Source organism: Adelges cooleyi, unplaced genomic scaffold, assembly GCF_023614345.1.
Source record: "Adelges cooleyi isolate 19-005CV unplaced genomic scaffold, UGA_ACOO_1.1 ACOO_flye_CR_arks_rails_tigmint_CR_PRNA_307, whole genome shotgun sequence".
NCBI lineage: Eukaryota > Metazoa > Arthropoda > Insecta > Hemiptera > Adelgidae > Adelges > Adelges cooleyi.
Window position 1 is genome coordinate 2412999 of NW_026095978.1, and position 20948 is coordinate 2433946.

General features: G+C 31.4%; 2 protein-coding genes across 2 annotated transcripts; one reads left to right on the forward strand and one right to left on the reverse strand.

The window, feature by feature from the left end:
• Positions 1-4424: 4424 nt before the first annotated feature.
• Positions 4425-8882, reverse strand: LOC126839769 (uncharacterized). Its single transcript, XM_050575177.1, has 2 exons — positions 5448-8882; positions 4425-4457 (listed from the first exon to the last, which is right to left on the reverse strand). Exons 1-2 carry the CDS (start codon positions 8880-8882, stop codon positions 4425-4427), a joined length of 3468 nt encoding a protein of 1155 aa, XP_050431134.1.
• Positions 8883-13005: 4123 nt separating this feature from the next.
• LOC126839770 (sperm-associated antigen 6-like) lies at positions 13006-17669 on the forward strand. The gene is made up of 10 exons (XM_050575178.1): positions 13006-13036; positions 13109-13374; positions 13829-14039; positions 14630-14814; positions 14890-15063; positions 15790-15942; positions 16015-16167; positions 16229-16381; positions 17300-17445; positions 17516-17669. The coding sequence occupies exons 1-10, from the start codon at positions 13006-13008 to the stop codon at positions 17667-17669; spliced, it is 1626 nt and encodes a 541-aa protein (XP_050431135.1).
• The last annotated feature ends 3279 nt before the right edge of the window (positions 17670-20948 follow it).

Genomic DNA, 20948 nt, shown 5'->3' on the forward strand with positions numbered 1-20948 from the left:
GTAGAAGAGGTCTACGAAAAGATAGAAGAACTCATTAATCTCACAAATAGTAAGGAAAATTTAATTATCATGGGGGATTGGAATGCGATTGTGGGTGAAAATACAGACGGCAGAGAAGTTGGTAAATACGGACTCGGAACAAGGAATGAAAGAGGTGACCGTCTTGTCGAATTCTGCAGACAACATGATTTAGTTATAACCAATACTTTATTCATGAATCATAAAAGAAGACGCTATACGTATAAAATGCCAGGTGATATTAACAGATACCAATTAGACTACATCATGGTAAAGAATAGGTACAAAAACCAGATCAAATCGAGTAAATCCTACCCAGGAGCTGATATTGACAGTGACCACAACCTGGTAATGATCAAGTCCATATTGAAATTCAAGAAGTTAGAAAAACCAAAAAATAAAGGACATAAATGGAATTTGTGTCAACTAAAGCAACCAGAAATAAGAAAACTGTTCGAAAAGAAATGCAAAGAAAAACTTGAAACCAAAAGTAAGCCGAGGATAGATGATTGTAATAATATAGAGCATGGATGGCGTCGCATAAAAGAATCTATTGTCCAGTCTGCAGAAGAAATATTAACTAGGGAAAAACCAGCACCGAAACGCGAATGGATAACAATGGAAATAGTTCAAGATATAGAAAGAAGAAGATTGCTTAAAAACAAAACAGATGAAGAAAGTAAAAGACAATATAAGACGTTAAGAAATAAAATAAACCGTGAAGCAAAAAAAGCCAAAGAGATGTGGATTGAAAAGAATTGTGAAGAAATAGACAATATGATGAAATACAATCAACAGGATAAGGCATATAAACTCATTAAACGATACTTCAATGAAAAAAAGTCACAATGCACACACGTAAAGGATAAAGAGGGAAATTTACTTATAGATGAAATAGCGATAGCGAATAGATGGAAAGAATACGTAGAAGAACTATATGGAGAAGAAATAAACACCGACTTACTCGTTGAAACCCCAACCGACGGCGACTTTGATTCAAATGCAGATACAAGGATTCTAAAATCAGAGTTTGAAGACGCACTTCAAACAATGAAGAAAAACAAAGCACCAGGCCCAGACGAATTAAACACAGAACTCCTACAGCAGACAGGGGATGAAATAAAGAACGCTCTGTACGAACTGTTATGTCAAATATACGAGACTGGGAAAATTCCGAGAGATTTTGGATGTAGTAGATTAGTTATCCTACCAAAAAAACCTAGAGCCAACCAGTGCGAAAATTTTAGGACCTTAAGCTTGATATCGCATGCGGCTAAATTACTAGCAATAATTGTAAGTAAAAGGATAAGTAAGAGGATAGAAGCTAGATTAGCAAACGATCAATATGGTTTCCGGAAGAACAAAGGAACCAGGGAGGCTATTTTAGGTCTGAGAGTAATAATTGAAAAGCAAATTGAGAGACAAAAAATCACTTATATGGCTTTTGTAGACCTAGAAAAAGCATTTGATAGCTTAAAATGGACAAGTCTCTTTAAAATTTTGGAAGAAACAGAGATAGATTTTAAAGACAGACGTATTCTCTATAAAATGTATAAAGAACAAGAAACCATTATTAATATTAATACAACAACAGTGACTGCCAGAATCCAAAAAGGTGTGAGACAAGGGTGCCCACTTTCACCTGCATTGTTCAATGTATTTATTGAAAAAGCAATAAATGTCATAAAGCTTTGGTTAGAACAAAAAGGAATTGGAGTAAAAATAGGAGGGGTACTAATAACAATGCTTCGCTTCGCTGATGATATAGTCGTTCTTGCAACATCTGAGGAAGACTTACAAGCAGCGTTAAATGTAATGAATATTACGTTCAAAGAATATAGTCTGAAAATAAATGCAGCCAAGACCAAAGCCCTAGTATGCTACAAGAAAAACATACCATCTATAAATATAACATTAGAAAACAAAGAAATTATCCAAGTAGACTATTTCAAATACTTAGGCAGCATTATAACAGACGACGGGAAATCAACCAAGGAAATTAGAAGCAGGATAGGTCAAGCAAAGAATACATTCCTTAAAAAGAAAAAAATACTAACATCAAAAAATATGAACATAGTAACGAAGAAACGGCTCATAAAAACATACGTCTGGAGTGTGGCATTATACGGAAGTGAGACCTGGACAATTAATAAGAAAGAAAAAGATATGTTAGAAGCTCTGGAGATGTGGTGTTGGAGAAAGATGCAGAGAATAAGCTGGACTGATAGAAGATCAAATGAAGACATCCTGAGGACAATAGATGAAAAACGAACATTTATAGACATTATAAAGAGAAGGAGATGGCAGATGATAGGACACACGTTGAGACATGGAGATGAATTGCATAGTTTAATAATTGAAGGAATGATAGAGGGTACAAGATCAAGAGGAAGACCTAGGACGAGATACATTAGCCAAATAATGCAGGATGGAGGAGTCACTTCCTACAGGGAACTTAAGAATATGGCAAATGATAGAGAAAAATGGAGAAGCCATTTATTGTAAAACATTTGTTAAAAACCAATCTTCGGATTGAAAAACAAAAAAAAGTATAATATATATATACATATATATAAATTAAAATTTAAAAAAACAAAACTTTTTCTTATTTGTGATAAGTATTAAAAAGTAGTTTTAATGAAAATTATGTTTTATAATAATTATTGGATGGTAAAATTGTATATGTTATAAGATACAATCAGTTGAGAGAAGGTTTGCAGGAGCTCTGGGATTTAAATTGCCTAAGGTTAGGTTAGGTTTATTTAATTGAGTTTCGTACGAAACTACTTTTGCCAAAAAAATGACTTCAGGTTAAAACGTTATTACTTTTATATGAACATACTATTGATAAATAAGTAGTATTACAAAAATTCGTGTTAACGGGTTTTGTTATTTTTCAAACAATTGTTTTGCCTTAAAGTGTTGTAATGGATGACTTTAAAAAGTCAAATATTAATCTAAATTGAACACGATAAAAATGTTTAAATAATAGTCATGTAGCAAGTTTAGAGACTATGTATGTTATGCATATGCATTACTGTCATGACGCCCTTCTCTTTTTTACCTAAAATGAAAATGACCGCTTAATGAAAATGTATAATGTAATTCTAAAGACGCCGTAATTGAAAAAAATGATTCTTTAACATATTTAGTGCAATAGAGATATATTTTGAACGTTTAAATAAATATATTTACATAGTTCATTTATTAACCTATATACATCAGAACACAATGTCATTTTTGGTAGAAACTCAATTAAACAATAATAAACTAAATAATAGAAAAATATTAAATATCTTGTTTAAAAAATAATAATTTTTGTGCATCGGGTTAAACCAAACGATGTCGTTTTGTACAATTAGATTTCTGCACTAAACACATAAGTAGTAGCGATTCACTAGCCGTTACAGCGGTTCTAATCTCTGGAAATAAATCATTTATAAAATCATATTATTATTTTAGAATAGTAAACAAAAATAATGTATTTTTTCGGTAATAATATTTTTTAGATTGAACAATTATGTAGCAGCATGTATTCTGTACAGATTCTGCATATGATATCACCACAATTACAAATGCAACGTTTTTTCACTTTGATGCTTTGTAGTTTTCGTATGTAGTTTATCAGAGTCCACAAACTGACTATGTATAACACTAAAAAAAATAAATAAAAACTAAATACTATAGTTGCTATCTGTTTAGAAAAAATCGACGTTTTTACTGAGGAAAATAATTGCAGCCAAGTTATTCATACTGAATGGATCAAATCCACCGCTGGATTTCAGGGAACCATCTTCTAAAATATGATCATGTATTGTTGTTTTACTATTTTCAAACATTCGAGTATACGATGGAATCTCAATAATATTTTCATCTAAATATATTCTGTAAAATATAAATTAACATATTTAATAGTTACAAAGAAATGTCTCAGCAAGCACAATAATTATCGGGTAACGACCGCCTAGATCAAATTTTAGTATTCCTAACACACATTTCTATACACCATACATTAGGGAGGCCCTTGAAAAGTAATTTTTCGGATTTTAACCTCAACGCCCTAAAAAGACTCTAAATGTAATAAAAATAAGATAAAAAAAAAAAATTGAAACATTTTTAACCGGTGTTCTACAATAGGATTTAACATAGGGTTTAGACACTTGTGCACAAATCAATGCATAACTTTTTTTCTACTCCTTAGTTTGGGCTAATTTTTTAAAGGTCTTATAGCTTGGAGTAGGAAAAAAGTTATGCATTGATTTATACTATACTCAGGTGGTGGAAACCTATGTTAAATCCTATCAAAACTTCAACATTTAATGGGCAAGAGTTAAAATAAATATATTTCGAATTTTTTTTAACCTAATTTTTATTATACTTAGTAACTTTTTAAGGGGCCTCGAGGTTTAAATTTGAAAATCAACTTTTTGAGGACCATCCTAATACAGTAAACGTATAACAAATGAATAAAAACACATTCGAATTAACATAGTAAGGCCAATGATAACAACCATGATATTAATTAAAATTAAAGTGATGTAGGCATAATATATCAATGTAGTTGGCCGGAGATCTAAACGTTCTTCTAATGTCCTAAACTTTTAAAAAATATTTATATTCAATAAAAAGTTGTTCTAAACATGTATTAATCCATCATATTAGTTGTTTATTAAGGTTGTATACCTTTTAGGGCGCAATGTTGTTTTCAAATGGAAATGATATCTCCTCCGATATACAGGATATATCCTATTAGTACTACAATCACACTGTTGATTTGTAATTCGAGGACTTGGATTATTTGTAGACCAAAAGTTAGATCTTATTGTAGTCCTTATGGTTGCTGTTGTTCGCTTATACTTCATGCTACGAGGTCGCGTAAGTTGGTAGCGACCAAAGTGCATCGTATTCCGAGTTATAGCCTTGGAGTTGTCTCCTTTCGTAACGTGGAGTATGATTATTGGTAGTGTAAACTGTGTGCTTAAAGTTGTTCTAATAAAGGTTGGAGCTCTAGTTGTTGTTAGTGGTTTAGTTGTTGCTATCGTGGTCATTTTAGTCGATGGTGGTAGTGGAACGGAATTCTTAAAAATGATTGTACCAATAGTTGGTCTATTAAACGTTGATGATATTTTAGTTACATTTCTGGCCATTATTAATTGTATAGTTATCCAAAATAATTTGGCCGAATTCCTATATGTTGTGGAAATTCTGTTAATTATTGTTGGTTCATAAATCACTTTCGTAGTCCTTGATGGAGATGAAATAGCCCTGTTATAAGTTCTAGCCATTCTTATTATTACTTCAGTCGTTGCTAATGGTGTAATAATTTTCAATATTTTATTTTTCTTTCTAAAAATGTTTAATTGTGAATTTATCATTGATTGTGATGCGTGACTGTAGAAAGTAGCTGATAATGGTGTAGTTGTATGTACAAGTTTGGTAAAATAAGTGGGAATCATGTCAAGTTTTAAAAATTGTGGGTATTGTAAGACAGCAGTGCTTTTGGTAGCTGTTATTAATGGGGTAGTTGATTTTACAAATGTGGTGGAAAAAGTGGTAATCCTATCAGGCTTTATTGGTTGTGTTGATTGTGAGCCAATAGGGCTGTAAGTAGTTTTTAATGGCGTAGTTTTTTGTATAAGTGTGGTGGAAGAAATGGTAATCCTATCGGGTTTTATTGGTTGTGTTGATCGTGAAACAATAGGGCTGTAAGTAGTTTTTAATGGGGTAGTTGTTTGTACCAGTGTGGTGAAAGAAGTGGGAACTCTGTCAGTTGTCAATGGTTTTGTTGATTTTGAAACAGTAGTGCTGGTAGTAGTTGTTAATGGGGTAGTTGTTTGTACGAGTCTGGTGAAATAAGTGGTAATCCTATCGGGTTTTATTGGTTCTGTTGATCGTGAACCAATAGAACTGTATGTAGTTGTTAATGGGATAGTTGTTTTTACAAGTGTAGTGGAAGAGGTGGTAATCCTATCGGGTTTTATTGGTTGTGTTGATCGTGAACCAATTGGGCTGTACGTAGTTTTTAATGGGGTAGTTGTTTGTACAAGTCTGGTGGAAGAAGTGGGAACTCTGTCAGTTGACAATGGTTTTGTTGATTGTGAAACAGTAATTCTGGTAGTAGTTGTTAATGGGATAGTTGTTTTTACAAGTGTGGTGGAAGAAGTGGTAATCCTATCGGGTTTTATTGGTTGTGTTGATCGTGAACCAATAGAACTGTATGTAGTTTTTAATGGGGTAGTTGTTTTTACAATTGTGGTGGAAGAAGTGGTAATCCTATCGGGTTTTATTGGTTGTGTTGATCGTGAAAAAATAGGGCTATACGTAGTTTTTAATGGGGGAGTTGTTTGTATAAGTCTGGTTGAAGAAGTGGAAACTCTGACAGTTGTTAATGGTTTTGTTGATTGTGAAACAGTAGTACTGGTAGTAGTTGTTAATGGGGTAGTTGTTTTTACAAGTGTAGTGGAAGAGGTGGTAATCCTATCGGGTTTTATTGGTTGTGTTGATCGTGAAACAATAGGGCTGTAAGTAGTTTTTAATGGGGTAGTTGTTTGTATAAATCTAGTGGGAGAAGTGGGAACTCTGTCAGTTGTCAATGGTTTTGTTGATTGTGAAACAATAGTACTATTAGTAGTTTTTAATGGGGTAGTTTTTTGTATAAGTCTAGTGGATGAAGTGGTAATCCTATCGGGTTTTATTGGTTGTGTTGATTGTGAAACAATAGGGCTGTAAGTAGTTTTTAATGGGGTAGTTGTTTGTATAAATCTAGTGGAAGAAGTGGGAACTCTGTCAGTTGTCAATGGTTTTGTTGATTGTGAAACAATAGAGCTGTACGTAGTTTTTAATGGGGTAGTTGTTTGTATAAGTCTGGTAGAAGAAATGGGAACTCTGTCAGTTGTCAATGGTTTTGTTGATTGTGAAACAGTAATGCTGGTAGTAGTTGTTAATGGGGTAGTTGTTTTTACAAGTGTAGTGGAAGAGGTGGTAATCCTATCCGGTTTTATTGGTTGTGTTGATTGTGAAACAATAGGGCTGTAAGTAGTTTTTAATGGGGTAGTTGTTTGTATAAATCTAGTGGAAGAAGTGGGAAATCTGTCAGTTGTCAATGGTTTTGTTGATTGTGAAACAATAGTACTATTAGTAGTTTTTAATGGGGTAGTTTTTTGTATAAGTCTAGTGGATGAAGTGGTAATCCTATCGGGTTTTATTGGTTGTGTTGATTGTGAAACAATAGGGCTGTAAGTAGTTTTTAATGGGGTAGTTGTTTGTATAAATCTAGTGGAAGAAGTGGGAACTCTGTCAGTTGTCAATGGTTTTGTTGATTGTGAAACAATAGAGCTGTACGTAGTTTTTAATGGGGTAGTTGTTTGTATAAGTCTGGTAGAAGAAATGGGAACTCTGTCAGTTGTCAATGGTTTTGTTGATTGTGAAACAGTAATGCTGGTAGTAGTTGTTAATGGGGTAGTTGTTTTTACAAGTGTAGTGGAAGAGGTGGTAATCCTATCCGGTTTTATTGGTTGTGTTGATTGTGAAACAATAGGGCTGTAAGTAGTTTTTAATGGGGTAGTTGTTTGTATAAATCTAGTGGAAGAAGTGGGAAATCTGTCAGTTGTCAATGGTTTTGTTGATTGTGAAACAATAGTACTAGTAGTAGTTGTTAAGGGGGTAGTGGTTTGTACATGTGTAGTGGAAGAAGTGGGAAATCTGTCAGTTGACAATGGTTTTGTTGATTGTGAAACAGAAGTACTGGTAGTAACTGTTAATGGGGTAGTTGTTTGTAAAAGTGTGGTAGAAGAAGTGGTAATACTGTCAGGTTTTATTGGTTGTGTCGTTTGTGAAACAATAGGGCTGTAAGTAGTTTTTAATGGGGTAGTTTTTTGTACAAGTGTGGCGGAAGAAGTAGGAATTCTGTCAGTTGTCAATGCTTTTGTTGATTGTGAAATAGCAGTGCTAGTAGTAGCTGTTAATGGGGTAGTTATTTGTACAAGTGTGGTAGTAGAAGTAGTAATACTGTCAGATTTTACTGATTGTGAAGATTGTGAAACAGTAGTGCGGTTAGTAGCTGATAATATGGGTGTCGTTTCTACAATTGTGGTAGATAAAGTGGTAATATTGTCAGTTTTTATGGATTGAGAATCAGTAGTGCTGTAAGTAGCTGTTAATGAAGTTGTTGTTTTTACAATTGTGGTGGAAGAAGTGGTGTTCTTGTCAGGTTTTATTGATTTTGTAGATTGTGAATCAGTAGTGCTGGTAGTAGCTGATAATGGAGTAGTTGTTTCTACAAGTGTGGTGGAAGAAGTGGAGTTCTTGTCAGGTTTTATTGATTGTGTAGATTGTGAATCAGTAGTGCTGGTAGTAGCTGTTAATGGGGTAGTTGTTTCTACAAGTCTGGTGGATGAAGTGGTATTCTTGTCAGGTTTTATTGATTGTGAATCGGTAGTGCTGTATGTAGCTGTTAATGGAGTAGTTGTTTCTACAAGTGTGGTGGAAGAAGTGGAGTTCTTGTCAGGTTTTATTGATTGTGTAGATTGTGAATCAGTAGAGCTGGTAGTAGCTGTTAATGTGGTAGTGGTTTCTACAAGTGTGGTGGAAGAAGTGTTAGTCGTATCTGTCTGTGAAGTTGTATTTTTTTTAGAAGCAGTTGGAGGAGAAATATTTTCGTTTGTGTTTGTCGATGGCAGTTTGGTGTGAACAGATGATTTGGTTTGTGTAGTTGGTTTTTCAGTCGGTCCTGGTTTTGTATTTTGAGGGGTAAAAACAGAATTGGTAACTGGAGGAGTTTTGTTAGGGATGCCTTTAGTTGTCGTAAATATATTAGACGCTCCTTTCTTTGATGATCGTGGCTCCTTGTTTTTAATTAAAAACATTGACGATATACTGCGACCATTAGCATATAAAAAACTACTGAAAATATAACAATTAAAACTTGTTAGTATACATTATATACTATAGTAAATATTAGTAGTTTATTTACTTACTCATTTGTGGTTATTGAGTAAATTGTCAACCCTATCCATAATATTATGAATGCTATCCATAGTTTTATAGCTAGACTTATACATGTTATAGAATTCTGAAACAAATTAAATTATTTTATACTATTTTTACTTGACTAAAATAGTGTGAACTTATTATCCTCATCCTTCCTTCAACCAACTTCTTTGGGTTTCTTGAAATATTATAGTGTATTATAGTAAAGTATAAAGCATCGAGCGATAAAAAAAAAATCGGTTTTGTTTTAATTTATACGTATTTTATAAACACTGTTCGTTGAAATTATTATTTATTTAACTTTAATTTTTGGCAAGTGAATTTTTGATGCGGAGCTGTGAAGGTACTTTTTTTACAATAATGTATTTGTTTTTTTTTTGTGTCTAGAACGACATTTTTTTTAAGCCCCTGAACCTATTCCTTTATTTAGCTTTAATATTGAATAAAAGTCGTAACTGTAAGATATCTTATTTTTTTTAATTATTGAGAAAACCAACATATACTTTAGATATTGTTTAAGTTAATATTACTTATGTCTGCAACTTTTTAAAAAATAGTTTTATTAGATCATTGTATGAGATTTTCTTTAAACATAAAACTACCGTTTAACCAAAAAATTCATAAACCCTTTCCTGTAGAAGGAGTGGAACACTTTTCTTTTTTTCGTTTTTTAAGTGAAGATTTAGTGTTAAGGTAAAAATATTAGACTGAAAGGTAAATATAGAAAGGAGCTATTACATAATATGCACTTTTCTAAGAAAGCCGTTGTCAACTTTTTTTTTTATAACTATTAAATACATTAAAAGATTACAGATTTCACAAAATTTTTCAGCACATACGACGTATACATTTTATAAATACTTATATCATTCTAATATTTATAAGTTAATGTATAATAAATACTGAATAAATTATACTGAAGATTACCTTCATTGATTAAAGAAAACAATAGTAGGTAATTAGGAATAAAGATTGGTATCTATTATTTAACTACTATTTATAGTTAAGAAATAATTATTAAATATATCAAAGATTTAATAGAGCTACTATTATGGATATTAAAGACATTTTCTTCCATGAATAGTCAGAATTTCAATTGAATTTTTAAATTAGAAGTTAATAATTATTTTTTTAAAACACCACCTATGTAGAGCGTGTATTTCATTGATATCGACCCCCTCTCAAGCGGCCATGTTTTTGTCTCTTATCTCTAATTTGGTATCTCTCATATCTTATATCTAATCTGATATCTCTATTTTTATGTCTAATCTAGTGTCTCTAATATCTTATCCCTAATACATTATCTCTATATTTATCTTTAATCTATTTTTCTAGGGATCTCTACTTTTTTTGTTTATTGATAAAAATTTATACTTAATACTAAGTAAAAATATACCAATATAAAAGGTAATTTTTGTGAGAACAACGAATATTCAGAGTGATGCACCTTATATGAGAGCACATGTCCTACTACTAAACAAAAAGTATGTAAGTACGTATATCCAAATAACTATACTACTTGAACGATTTTTGTGCTTTCAGTAATTGTAGTTACTTAGTAATGCTAAGAAATACTAACTGATCCAAATAGCACTATTAACCACGTTGTTGCTATTAGAATATGAACACCTGTGGATGCCATGGAAAACTCTGTAAAATTAAAAATTAATATATTAAACTTGTAGGTATATTAAATATTATTTGTATTGAATCACCAATAACTTTACTATTGATACCGTGTACTAACCTAACGTCCTTATATAGTATACAATGTTGGCACTACTGAGAACGGTTATTTATTAGGAAGTAAAATATTGGCAATATTTGTCGAAAATTGGGTCTACGATAAAAGTTTAAGTATATCAATTGGTTAATTAATAGTATTTGGATATTGGTCTCCAAATATTATTTTTGTTTACTTATTTATGAGCTTAGTTTTTATATAAAACTGGACTTCACGGGAAAAATTCACATTTTAAATATCTTTTTAATAATTCAGTTTTTTTCTATTAAAAAAATATGAGTGAGTAAAATATAAGTAGCCACCGAACAATTTATTTTTCTATTTGTTTAATGTAATCATCAACTATTATATTTTATTATTCACATACCTAAATAAAATTAAAGGTACCTATTTATAAAAATAAGCGTAAGGACTATTATTGAATCCTATTTTAGTATGAGTATGTGGATAACACTTTTACATAAATAACTCACCTAAATTCTCTGGATTATCAAAAATTATTCTTGACAGAATAAGTAGTGCGCCTGCTGATAATTGCTGCAACATAAAAAATTGTTTTTTTGTTATAGTCGTAATAATAAAGGTATTAAATAATAAACCAACACATCGGAGTTAAATAAAAAGAATAATAAACCGTAAACATAGAAAATGTTATAAGTACTATTAAAACATTTCAATAGTATAACTAATTCTAGTAAAATAATTATATTTACAGTTGAAAACTGTGTTTAAAACATATGTATACATGAAATAATCAGTACCAGGGTTTTTATGTTATAATATCTTATTTTTTTTAGGTTTAACGTGTAATATATTTACAAAAAAAACTTGCCAAAAATATGCCACCAAACATCATAACCAGGCCCTGTACTGCGATTAAAGTTGACATTATTGTTTGTTTTTAATTCATAGGTAACTGATCAAATAAAGTGTATAGACACAAATAAAGTCAAAGCTTGTGTATGTATACACTCAATAAAAAAATAGGTAAAAAATAAACAAAGCATTACTAAGGAAAAACGTATGGTAAATTTTAATCTCAGCTGATCCACATAGTACCGGGGAGAAAGATGATAGCTTGCTCGTAATCTTACATGCACTAGTCCAGTTATATCGGCGTCATATGACAAAGATTAGTGTATCAATACCACATCAGGCGCTATGATGTGAATAATGAAAACGGAGAATTATGAGTGGTTTGCCACAAAGACCTAAAACTTGTCTTCAGTACTAATGAAAAGAGAACGTTCTGTTCAGCAAGGTGACTGAAGGAGTAAACCACAGACCTGAGCTTAATACCTGACCAACCACAGTGGAACTAAGTACAGTCTAAACCAGTACATTTTAATCCAAGCCCAGTTTAAACCAGCGCTGTATAAATCAGTACAGAAGAAGTTATCAATGATGGTTCATATCAATTATGAAATCTGAATTTGATTTAATCACAATCAAACGCTTCGATACGATTTTGGAAATAGTAAGAATCCAGCATAGTATAAACCGGCACAGTCTAAACCAAGCACAGTCCGAACCAAGTACAGTCTAAACAAGTTCAGTGTAAGCTAGCACAGTCCAAACTAAACATAGTCCGAATCAAGCATATTTCAAACCAGTACAGTAAAAATTTACCGAAGTGGGGTCCAGTATCCTAGATTCGCATCGAAGCATTTTCTTGAATGTGATTTTTTAGTAACTGCATCTACTGACTATTTTTGTTTTTAGTATATTTTTTAAAACTTTTTTGGTTATAATGTACTAGGCAGATGTCTTATACCTTACAGAGTAGTGAAAGGATATATTATTATGGTAGGTAACGACTGATCTGATTCGTTACCTCAATTCAGACTTAAGTCGAGGAAACCAATATAGGATAATACACATCAGAGTATTAATCACTCCGAATAATGGTGAAAATCATTCTCAGATCACTACCAAGTTCCACAAGTAAATGGTTAGAAGCCCTCTAAAGAACAAAATTAAATAAAAAATAAGTCATGAATTGGTGATTAACTCAAATTAATGGATAACATATTAATGTTCCAAATATGACAGATGTAATGATAATCGATATGATTTGATCGTACTTTAAGAATTATTTGATACCCCAGTTTGCTGATAATTGTAAAAAACTTGTATTAACAAATGGTTGGCTTACAAAAAAAAAAAAAAAACAGTTTTCGTTTCCACGGTAAAAAAAATAGCGACATTCATTTTCTAGGAAATTTTCTTCTTGGGATATTTTCTCCAAGAACAGGATGACTTCATCTCCTAAGGCAATCGTTCAAGGTAGGAATAACGTTAAAGCGGACGATAAAAAACAGTTTCTAACCGTCGGTTTTGTTTTTGTCAACGCAAAAGTCGTAGAAAATTTCAATAAGAGCAAACTGGCTTTTGTGCAGACCATTGCAGACCTGGCAATCAAACCGGCGTACATAGAATGTCTTCGCAAACACGGCGTTATCGCGATGGCAAAGCCGTTGGTGGGCGACCCGAACACGACAGTCAGGACGAACGCGGTCCTGTTTTTATCCCGAATGATCGGCCACAGTGAATCGTGTGCCATGGAAGTTTTAAGCTCTTCCGTCACGTTAGGGCGCGTTTTCGATTGCGTCGCCAAAGAAAACGTGAGTTTAAAATTAAAAAAATCAGATCAGACTACGTTGCTTCCTCTCAGACTCGGCTATTCGAACAAGGCGTAACAAAACAAAAATACCTACGAATAACTTGTTTAGCGTCCATATCAAGTTTATTATGATTCATACCGTCTCTTGCTATTGGAGTATTCCAATAGCAAATGTTAGCTGGAAAATCCCTACAGAAATACTTAGCAAGGAAAACCCCAGATATTTATTACTATTTTCTCGATATGTTTGTATACCGATTCTAGTATTTTTAGCACATAATCATTCCTCCACTTATGATTCAATTTTAAAAAAATGTAAATTTTGACATTATACTACCAATTTTACATCCAGCATTTTATATCCGAACAAATCTATTTGTCGATATTAATTCTTTTTAAAGATGGATTACACAAAGTATTGTGCGCTAAATTTTAAAATTGTTGTTAATTTGTAGAAATACTATAAAAAAAACTGCATGGATTTTATTCGGAACATTTGTAAGTACAATGAGGATTTCACTAAAATTGTATTGACGTCCGGAGGACTGGACGCCATTTTAGTTTGTATGGACGATTTCGATGTGCTCGTCAGAGAATTTGCATTGCAAGCTATCGCATCGGTAGCACGTCATGGTCCTGACCTTTCGACGCAATTAGTCAATGCAGGTATTTTCTATCTTCACCAGTTAATCATAGTAGTCTCAGATTATTAAAATACTTATGTAAATATCTGTGAACAGTTAATATAATAATGATTATCCAGGACACGCAAATTTACAATGAATAATATAGTACGAGTATGTACATTTCAAAAGCAAATCAATTGAAAAAAATGACTCTTTTAACATATTTTGTAATTGTAAAAAAGAATAGATAATCCTAACAAATGTAAAAATTAAAAAAATATTGCAATATTATTTTTCAACTGTTAACAAATTACTTGAGTTTTTCTTAAAAATTAACTAGTTTCGGCTTAATCCGAAATGCATAAAACAAGAACTCGTCTCGTTTGGTCTTTTCAAAATTCTGAAACTTATCCGTTTTCAAATTCACTTATTAATAGCTTAGCGGACCTTGCAGTCTCACCTACAATATTTCTCCACGTTTTCTTGTCATGTGCTGTATCAAATTATATAGATGTGTGCGTCTTGCTAGACTTTAGGAACGAAAAACAGAAAAATCATATCATATTTTACACATCATACTTTTCCCCAATCTGAAGGAATGGTTCCCATTCTGATTACACTATATTTCAGGTTTAGTGCCTCAAATTTTGTTGTGCTTGAAAGAGCAGCCGACCACATTGAAAATTGCTTCGTTAGCCGCTCTAGACCGAATCGCCAAACACAACGCGGACTTGGCCCAAACGATCGTGACCGCATCGGAGCTACCGTACATTGTATGCCTGTTGTCGTCGACCCATACGAACATTAAAGTTCAGGTAATAACCTAAATAATGTGAATTCGTCGATTGTAGTAAATTTGGATTCAAATAAAGTCTACTAAAAAATCACAGAGAGGAGCGTTGGCTCTCATCAGGGATATCGTCAGACACTGTTTGAGCTTGTCGGAGAACGCGATCGAGGCAGACTTGTTTCCTACGATATTGGTGTTGATGGGTAGTCCGGACGAGTTGGTTCGCAACGAAGCTGCAAAAGTCGTCGGTGAAATGGTTAAACAAAGCGTTCAAGTGAGTGATTGTGATTTAAAATTAAACTTTTCCTGAAAAAACCACGTTATTTTTTTTTTTTAATACATACATTTTTGCCAATATTTAACTAAAATAATGTTGGTTATTTAAGTCTTAAAGACTAAACAGTCAATATGATTATGGTTATTGAAGTTTCTGGTTGCTAAAGGACATTTGAAGATAAAAGCAATAAATGATAAATAACGATGAAAAAAACGTTGAACAATTTTCTGTAATTCATAGAAAAATACTTTAAAATAATTTACTTTGTTTGTATCATGATTTGTCGGAACCATATTACTTTGAATGTAGCAACATTTTTAAGCAATTCCAACTCATACCATTAATCGTGAAAAAATTCTTAATTTATTTAAAAATAGTTACAATAAATATTCAGCCCAGTGATTTAAATTTAATATTTGAATTCAATATAATTTATGCTAACCAAATGTTGTCACATCTCAAGTCTCAACAAGCATTTTTTATTATTATTAATACTGTACTTAAAATGAGCCCGTTAGGTTGTTATGAGCTCTAATATATCTTTGCTGAACTACAATGAATTAGGCTATTATAATTTTCTTTGCATTTATAAGTAAATTATTAAAAAATAATGTATCATGTATTTTAATTACTTGATCATTTATTTTAAAATTTGTTAAAAACCAAAAAGAAGAAAAGTTTATTTTAAAAAATTTTAATTTTAATTTCTTGTTTAATAAATAGATTTCCCAATTGGTAGTCAACGCTGGAGGAATAGCCGCCCTGATGAACGTTATTAAGCTCAGTAAAGAACATTGCTGTCTTCCGGCCGTGATAGCTATTGGTTATATCGCTATCTCGTCACCTTTGCTCGCTTCTGTCATCATTCAGTCAGACGTAAGACAACGTGTATTATTTTCAAATTAGTAAGACGCACAAAAGTTTTTTATAGCATTTATCATCTCATAGGTGTTGCTTCCGCTCAACGGTATTTTAGAAAACGACGACGACGAATTCCTCAAAGCCGGTGTGATATGGGCGCTAGGTCTGATAGGCAAACACAGTTGTGAACATTCAAGAGCAGTATGCACCACGGGCAACGTGGTTTGCATCATGACAGAAGTAGGTAAACCTTTACTTACCACAAGCACAGTTAATAATATATACCTTGTAGATACTTAAGTCTACTAAATCTGGAGCCGAAATCCGACTGAAGACCGAAGTCACAATGAAACTATTGCTGTGTAAATGCGACGATTTAGTGACGTTAAATACATTGTTAACGGATTCAACTCCTATGGAAATAGTCATATGCGTCTTGGAACAATTTTTAAAAGTATTAACAGCTTTGTTTTATTCACTATCGTCAATTTATCGTTGGTTAGTTCACTGCTACTGGAAGAGTGTCAGAAACTAGGAACATTACTCTCCAAACTTCTCTTGTAGACATGTTGGAGGTAGCTTTCTTTGAGTGGTTAGATGTTATTTTGTATCCGAGGTTAGGTTAGGTTATGCCATTGCAGATATTATGGAATAAGGTAACAATATACAAGAAACACTCTTTCATATACAAGTCATCGAGAGATGAAAAATTACGTGAATTTGAGAGTTAAGTTCTTAGACAAATATCAGAATTGGGAAATAAGAACTAACGCCAAACTATACCAGTTGTACAAAAAATAAGATATGATCCAATTCATCAGAGGAACAAAGATAGAATACGCAGACCATTTATGGAAGTATGTTGAAAGAAGCAATGATATATGTGATGAGGGGAAAGAGTTAAGAGACCAAGGTCGAGACCGTAAAGACATGTCAGAGAATTACTGTATAGAAGACATTGGAGCAGACTGGGAGCTGGCTTATGATAAAGAGCGATAGAAAAATAGTTTTGGCGGCTAAAAACCTGAAAAGCTCGTAAAGCCTAAAAAAAAAGTTACTACAGCTGATAGATTTAGGAAGAGCCACAGATATTATAGGCAGTTTTGAAGAGGAAAAGTGTCCAACAATGTATGTAAAATAATTAGAGGATACCGTATTAAGAAGCAAAGACTAGTGTTTCGAATGTGTATGCTGTGTAATAAAATAATTTACTGTTCAAGTAAGGGATAATCAAGAATCAGTGTAAGGCCTATATTTGTATTCTTAGTAACGGATAAACTTATGAATGGTTATATCGTCTATAAATTATTTATTTAAAAAAAAATCTATAGACAAATAATAAGAGTATACCAATTTATATATGTATTGTTAGATTTTACCAACGAACGCTAAGGCGAGACGAAGTTTTATTCTAGACGGCCATCTTAAAAGAATCCAGCAATATAGTCCAGCTCCTGATACGGAAATGTACAAAATACTGCAAGGAATAAATTGCTGTTTCCCAGAAGACATTGTACAGTAAGTGCAGTGTGCTGTCATTTGATACATTTTTAATTAAATTTAATTAATAACCACGTATACTTTGTAGAAGAGCTACTGGAGATTTCCCTGAATCGGTAATGCAAACCGTAGACAAGTATCAACCGAAGAGCAATTGCGTGTTTTATAGTCGTCATCCGAAAAGCAATGAACTTAATAATTCTGACAATTCGTCTCATGAAGAGGAAGCAACATTTGAATAATGTGTAATGAAAAATTAACTTTAAATCAAAGTCATGGTTTCGTTTCTTGTACAATATTTGTCCTTCTACTATTAAGTATAAACCAGATTCATTAATAGAGTTTACTCTAGTTTATTTATATAATTAAATGTCAATATTGAGTTAGTATAAATTGATCTGTCGAGCAGCTCAACATTTGTGAATTCTTTGTCAATCAAGCAGAAAAAACCATTAAACCTAACAATTCTACTCATTCACCATTACAAGTTGGAAAGCTCCAAGAAAACCTTAAGAAATAATTTTTTCATAAATAAAGCTGTACCCAGAACGTTTCTTTTAAATACATTGGTACTTTGTTGGATCAAAAGTAGAAAAAACTAATCCTTCGCCTTCAAAACTGGGAAAACCATAAAAAACTAGACCAGTTTTTCAACATGAAAATTAAAACTTGCTATAACTAAGCGAAAAACTGTCCGATCGAGAAGAAATTTGTATAGAATATATATACTAACCTGTCCAAAAAAATACTTTAAGCCAAATTTAAAATAAAAATTATAACTACTCTTAATTATTATTACAGTATAATATATTAGTCACAACGGCAACAAATTATTATAGACGAACGATCAACCCTTATCGTTTCCATCCTAATACCTATTAAAAATACAAGTAAATTATCGGTAATGCTTTTATATGTATAAAAACCTAAAGATACGCATCGAAATGTTTATTTGAAAGTTATTTTATCTTTTCCAATATGATCTGACCCTATATTACTGTACAGAACTGGTCAAAAGCCCATTAAGTATTCTAATTTTTTAATTAGGTTATTATTCTAGTAACACGAGCTCTGTAAGACAGTTAATAATAACAGACAATACAAATGACTGCATTAAATGCTGACGTACAACTATTTCACGATGTCATTCTAGTTTGTACTATTTTGGATGTTCAATATTTTAACTACCTATTAACAAGCCCGTTATAATATAATATTTTTTGAAAAATAAGTATTCACTATTAGTAAGGGCACTATTCAGACAGCAAATACAATATTCAAAAAACTAAAACACAACTTTGAAATCATATTATATGATAAATAAGTTATGAACTGTGAAGGATGAAATGAAGATGATGCATTACTACCCAGGGTATTAAAATATTCCTATTATTGTTGCACTATAAATTTATTTCTACTACTACTTACTAGTAAACTTATCTATACCCATTGCTACATTATATTCATTAATAAGAGTTCACATAATTTCATTACTTAATGGAAAAAAACCATAATTATATATTTGAATTTCCTTAATTCTCAAGGCTCGTTAGATAAGGCATGGAAAAAATAATTAAAAAATCACGAGGAATACATACAGTGGCGTACATTTAATCTTGCTCAGGGGGGGGGGGGGGTAAAAAAACAGTACACAAATCACTTCTCTTTGAAAAGAATTTTTATAATTATTTTGCCTGTCTCTGATAATATATTAATTAATACAAATTAATAATCTTGCCTAATATTTACGTACGAACACAACTTTCTCCATCGGCAGAATAGGAAAGAATGAAACCAATGTGATGTTTCAATGTAATAAATTATTACAATCCAATAGTTGTCGAAAAATAATAATAATAATATGGATAATACAATATAAAAAGATTGTGGTAATCCGGCAATATTTTTGTTTTCATAGTTGAACACTGTATGAACATTAATTATTGTTATAAATAGACAATAGTTATTATTGTGTAATCAGTTATGTGTTTACATATGTTTAAACAGTTTACAGTACCTAATATAGCTAGGTATATAAAATTATTGTAAATTCACATTTTTAATATCAGAATAGGTAGGTATGCGTTTGAGCATTTAATAGTAGACAAAAGTCAAAACAGTACAAAACATTAAACACTTAATAATTAAAATATTAATTGTACAATTATTATTTATTATACTTATTTACTTCAAGTTCTAAATTACTTCAGAGAGTAACATTGTAACAATTATACAAAAAATACCTAGGTATAACATATTACTTTTTTACAATTTTTTTTTTTTTGCCACCCCTAAAGTACGTCACTGAGTACATATTCTTTTTATAATATATAGTGTAATGCCTGAAATTCGATGAAATTGCTTATAGATTTTTTTTCTGCTTAAAATGTCTGTTATTTAAAAAAAATTTCACTTAATATAAAATTGGATATTTTACCTATTTTTGGAGTTACAGATTTAAGAGTCTCCACACTAGAGGTTTTTTTTATAGAAAACAATAAATTTTAGATCCATCAAAACCTATTATGCGTGCTTTGATTTTTATACTACAGACAGCAAACATACCGACATGTAACACGTTTATTGCAAACCCGTCTGTGAATTGTGAAGTGTTCTTATCTCATTGATATTTATTTTATTTTATTATCTTGGACCATCAACAGTAATGTATGCTATTTAGATTGTAGGTGATCACAATTGGACAGTCAGTATTATTGTACTTAAGCATAGTCTGTATGCATCGAATAGATAAACTCCAGGAGTTTGAAATCAAGAAATAATATTTTTAGTTGTCGTGGATTTTATAAATGCTATATTTACACATTGCTACATGGTAAATGTCAATATAGGCTTTCCTACATTTCAAAATTGATAGTTTCATTCAAACTAACACCTGCAAGAGGTTTATGATTACAATATTAAAGCAGTGTTAATACAGCAATCTCATTTATAAAAAAAAACAGTACAACATTACACATACAAATTTTAGTTTTAATACGTTACACGAAGATTAATACATTTAAACATGCATACATTAAATGTACAATAATTATTACAAATGTATATAGATAATACACACATTATACATACAAATATTATATCACATATCATAGATAAATGTGATTATAATTTCAAATAACATGTATTATTATTATTATTATTATTACAGCCCTGAGTTAATGGATTTGTTTTTTTTTTAATGGTCAAAATATACCTGCAAAATAGCTAAAAAGTGAACTAAAAATTTGAATTACATTATAATAGATTACCATCTTAGCCACAATCGCAATTTCGTTTTTCTAAGAGAACAAAATGTAAAATACAACAAACAATTTTCCTTGGACATGATTAATATTTTTAGAAAAGATTGTTTAATTGAAAAACTATAAAAATAAAACCAACATCACAGTATATTTAATTTTTTTTCTCTATTCTTGTCATTTGTAAATTTTTAGATATTAGATCTTTCTCGTGTTTTTAAACGTTGATTCATAGACGAATTTAAAACTGATATAAGGTAT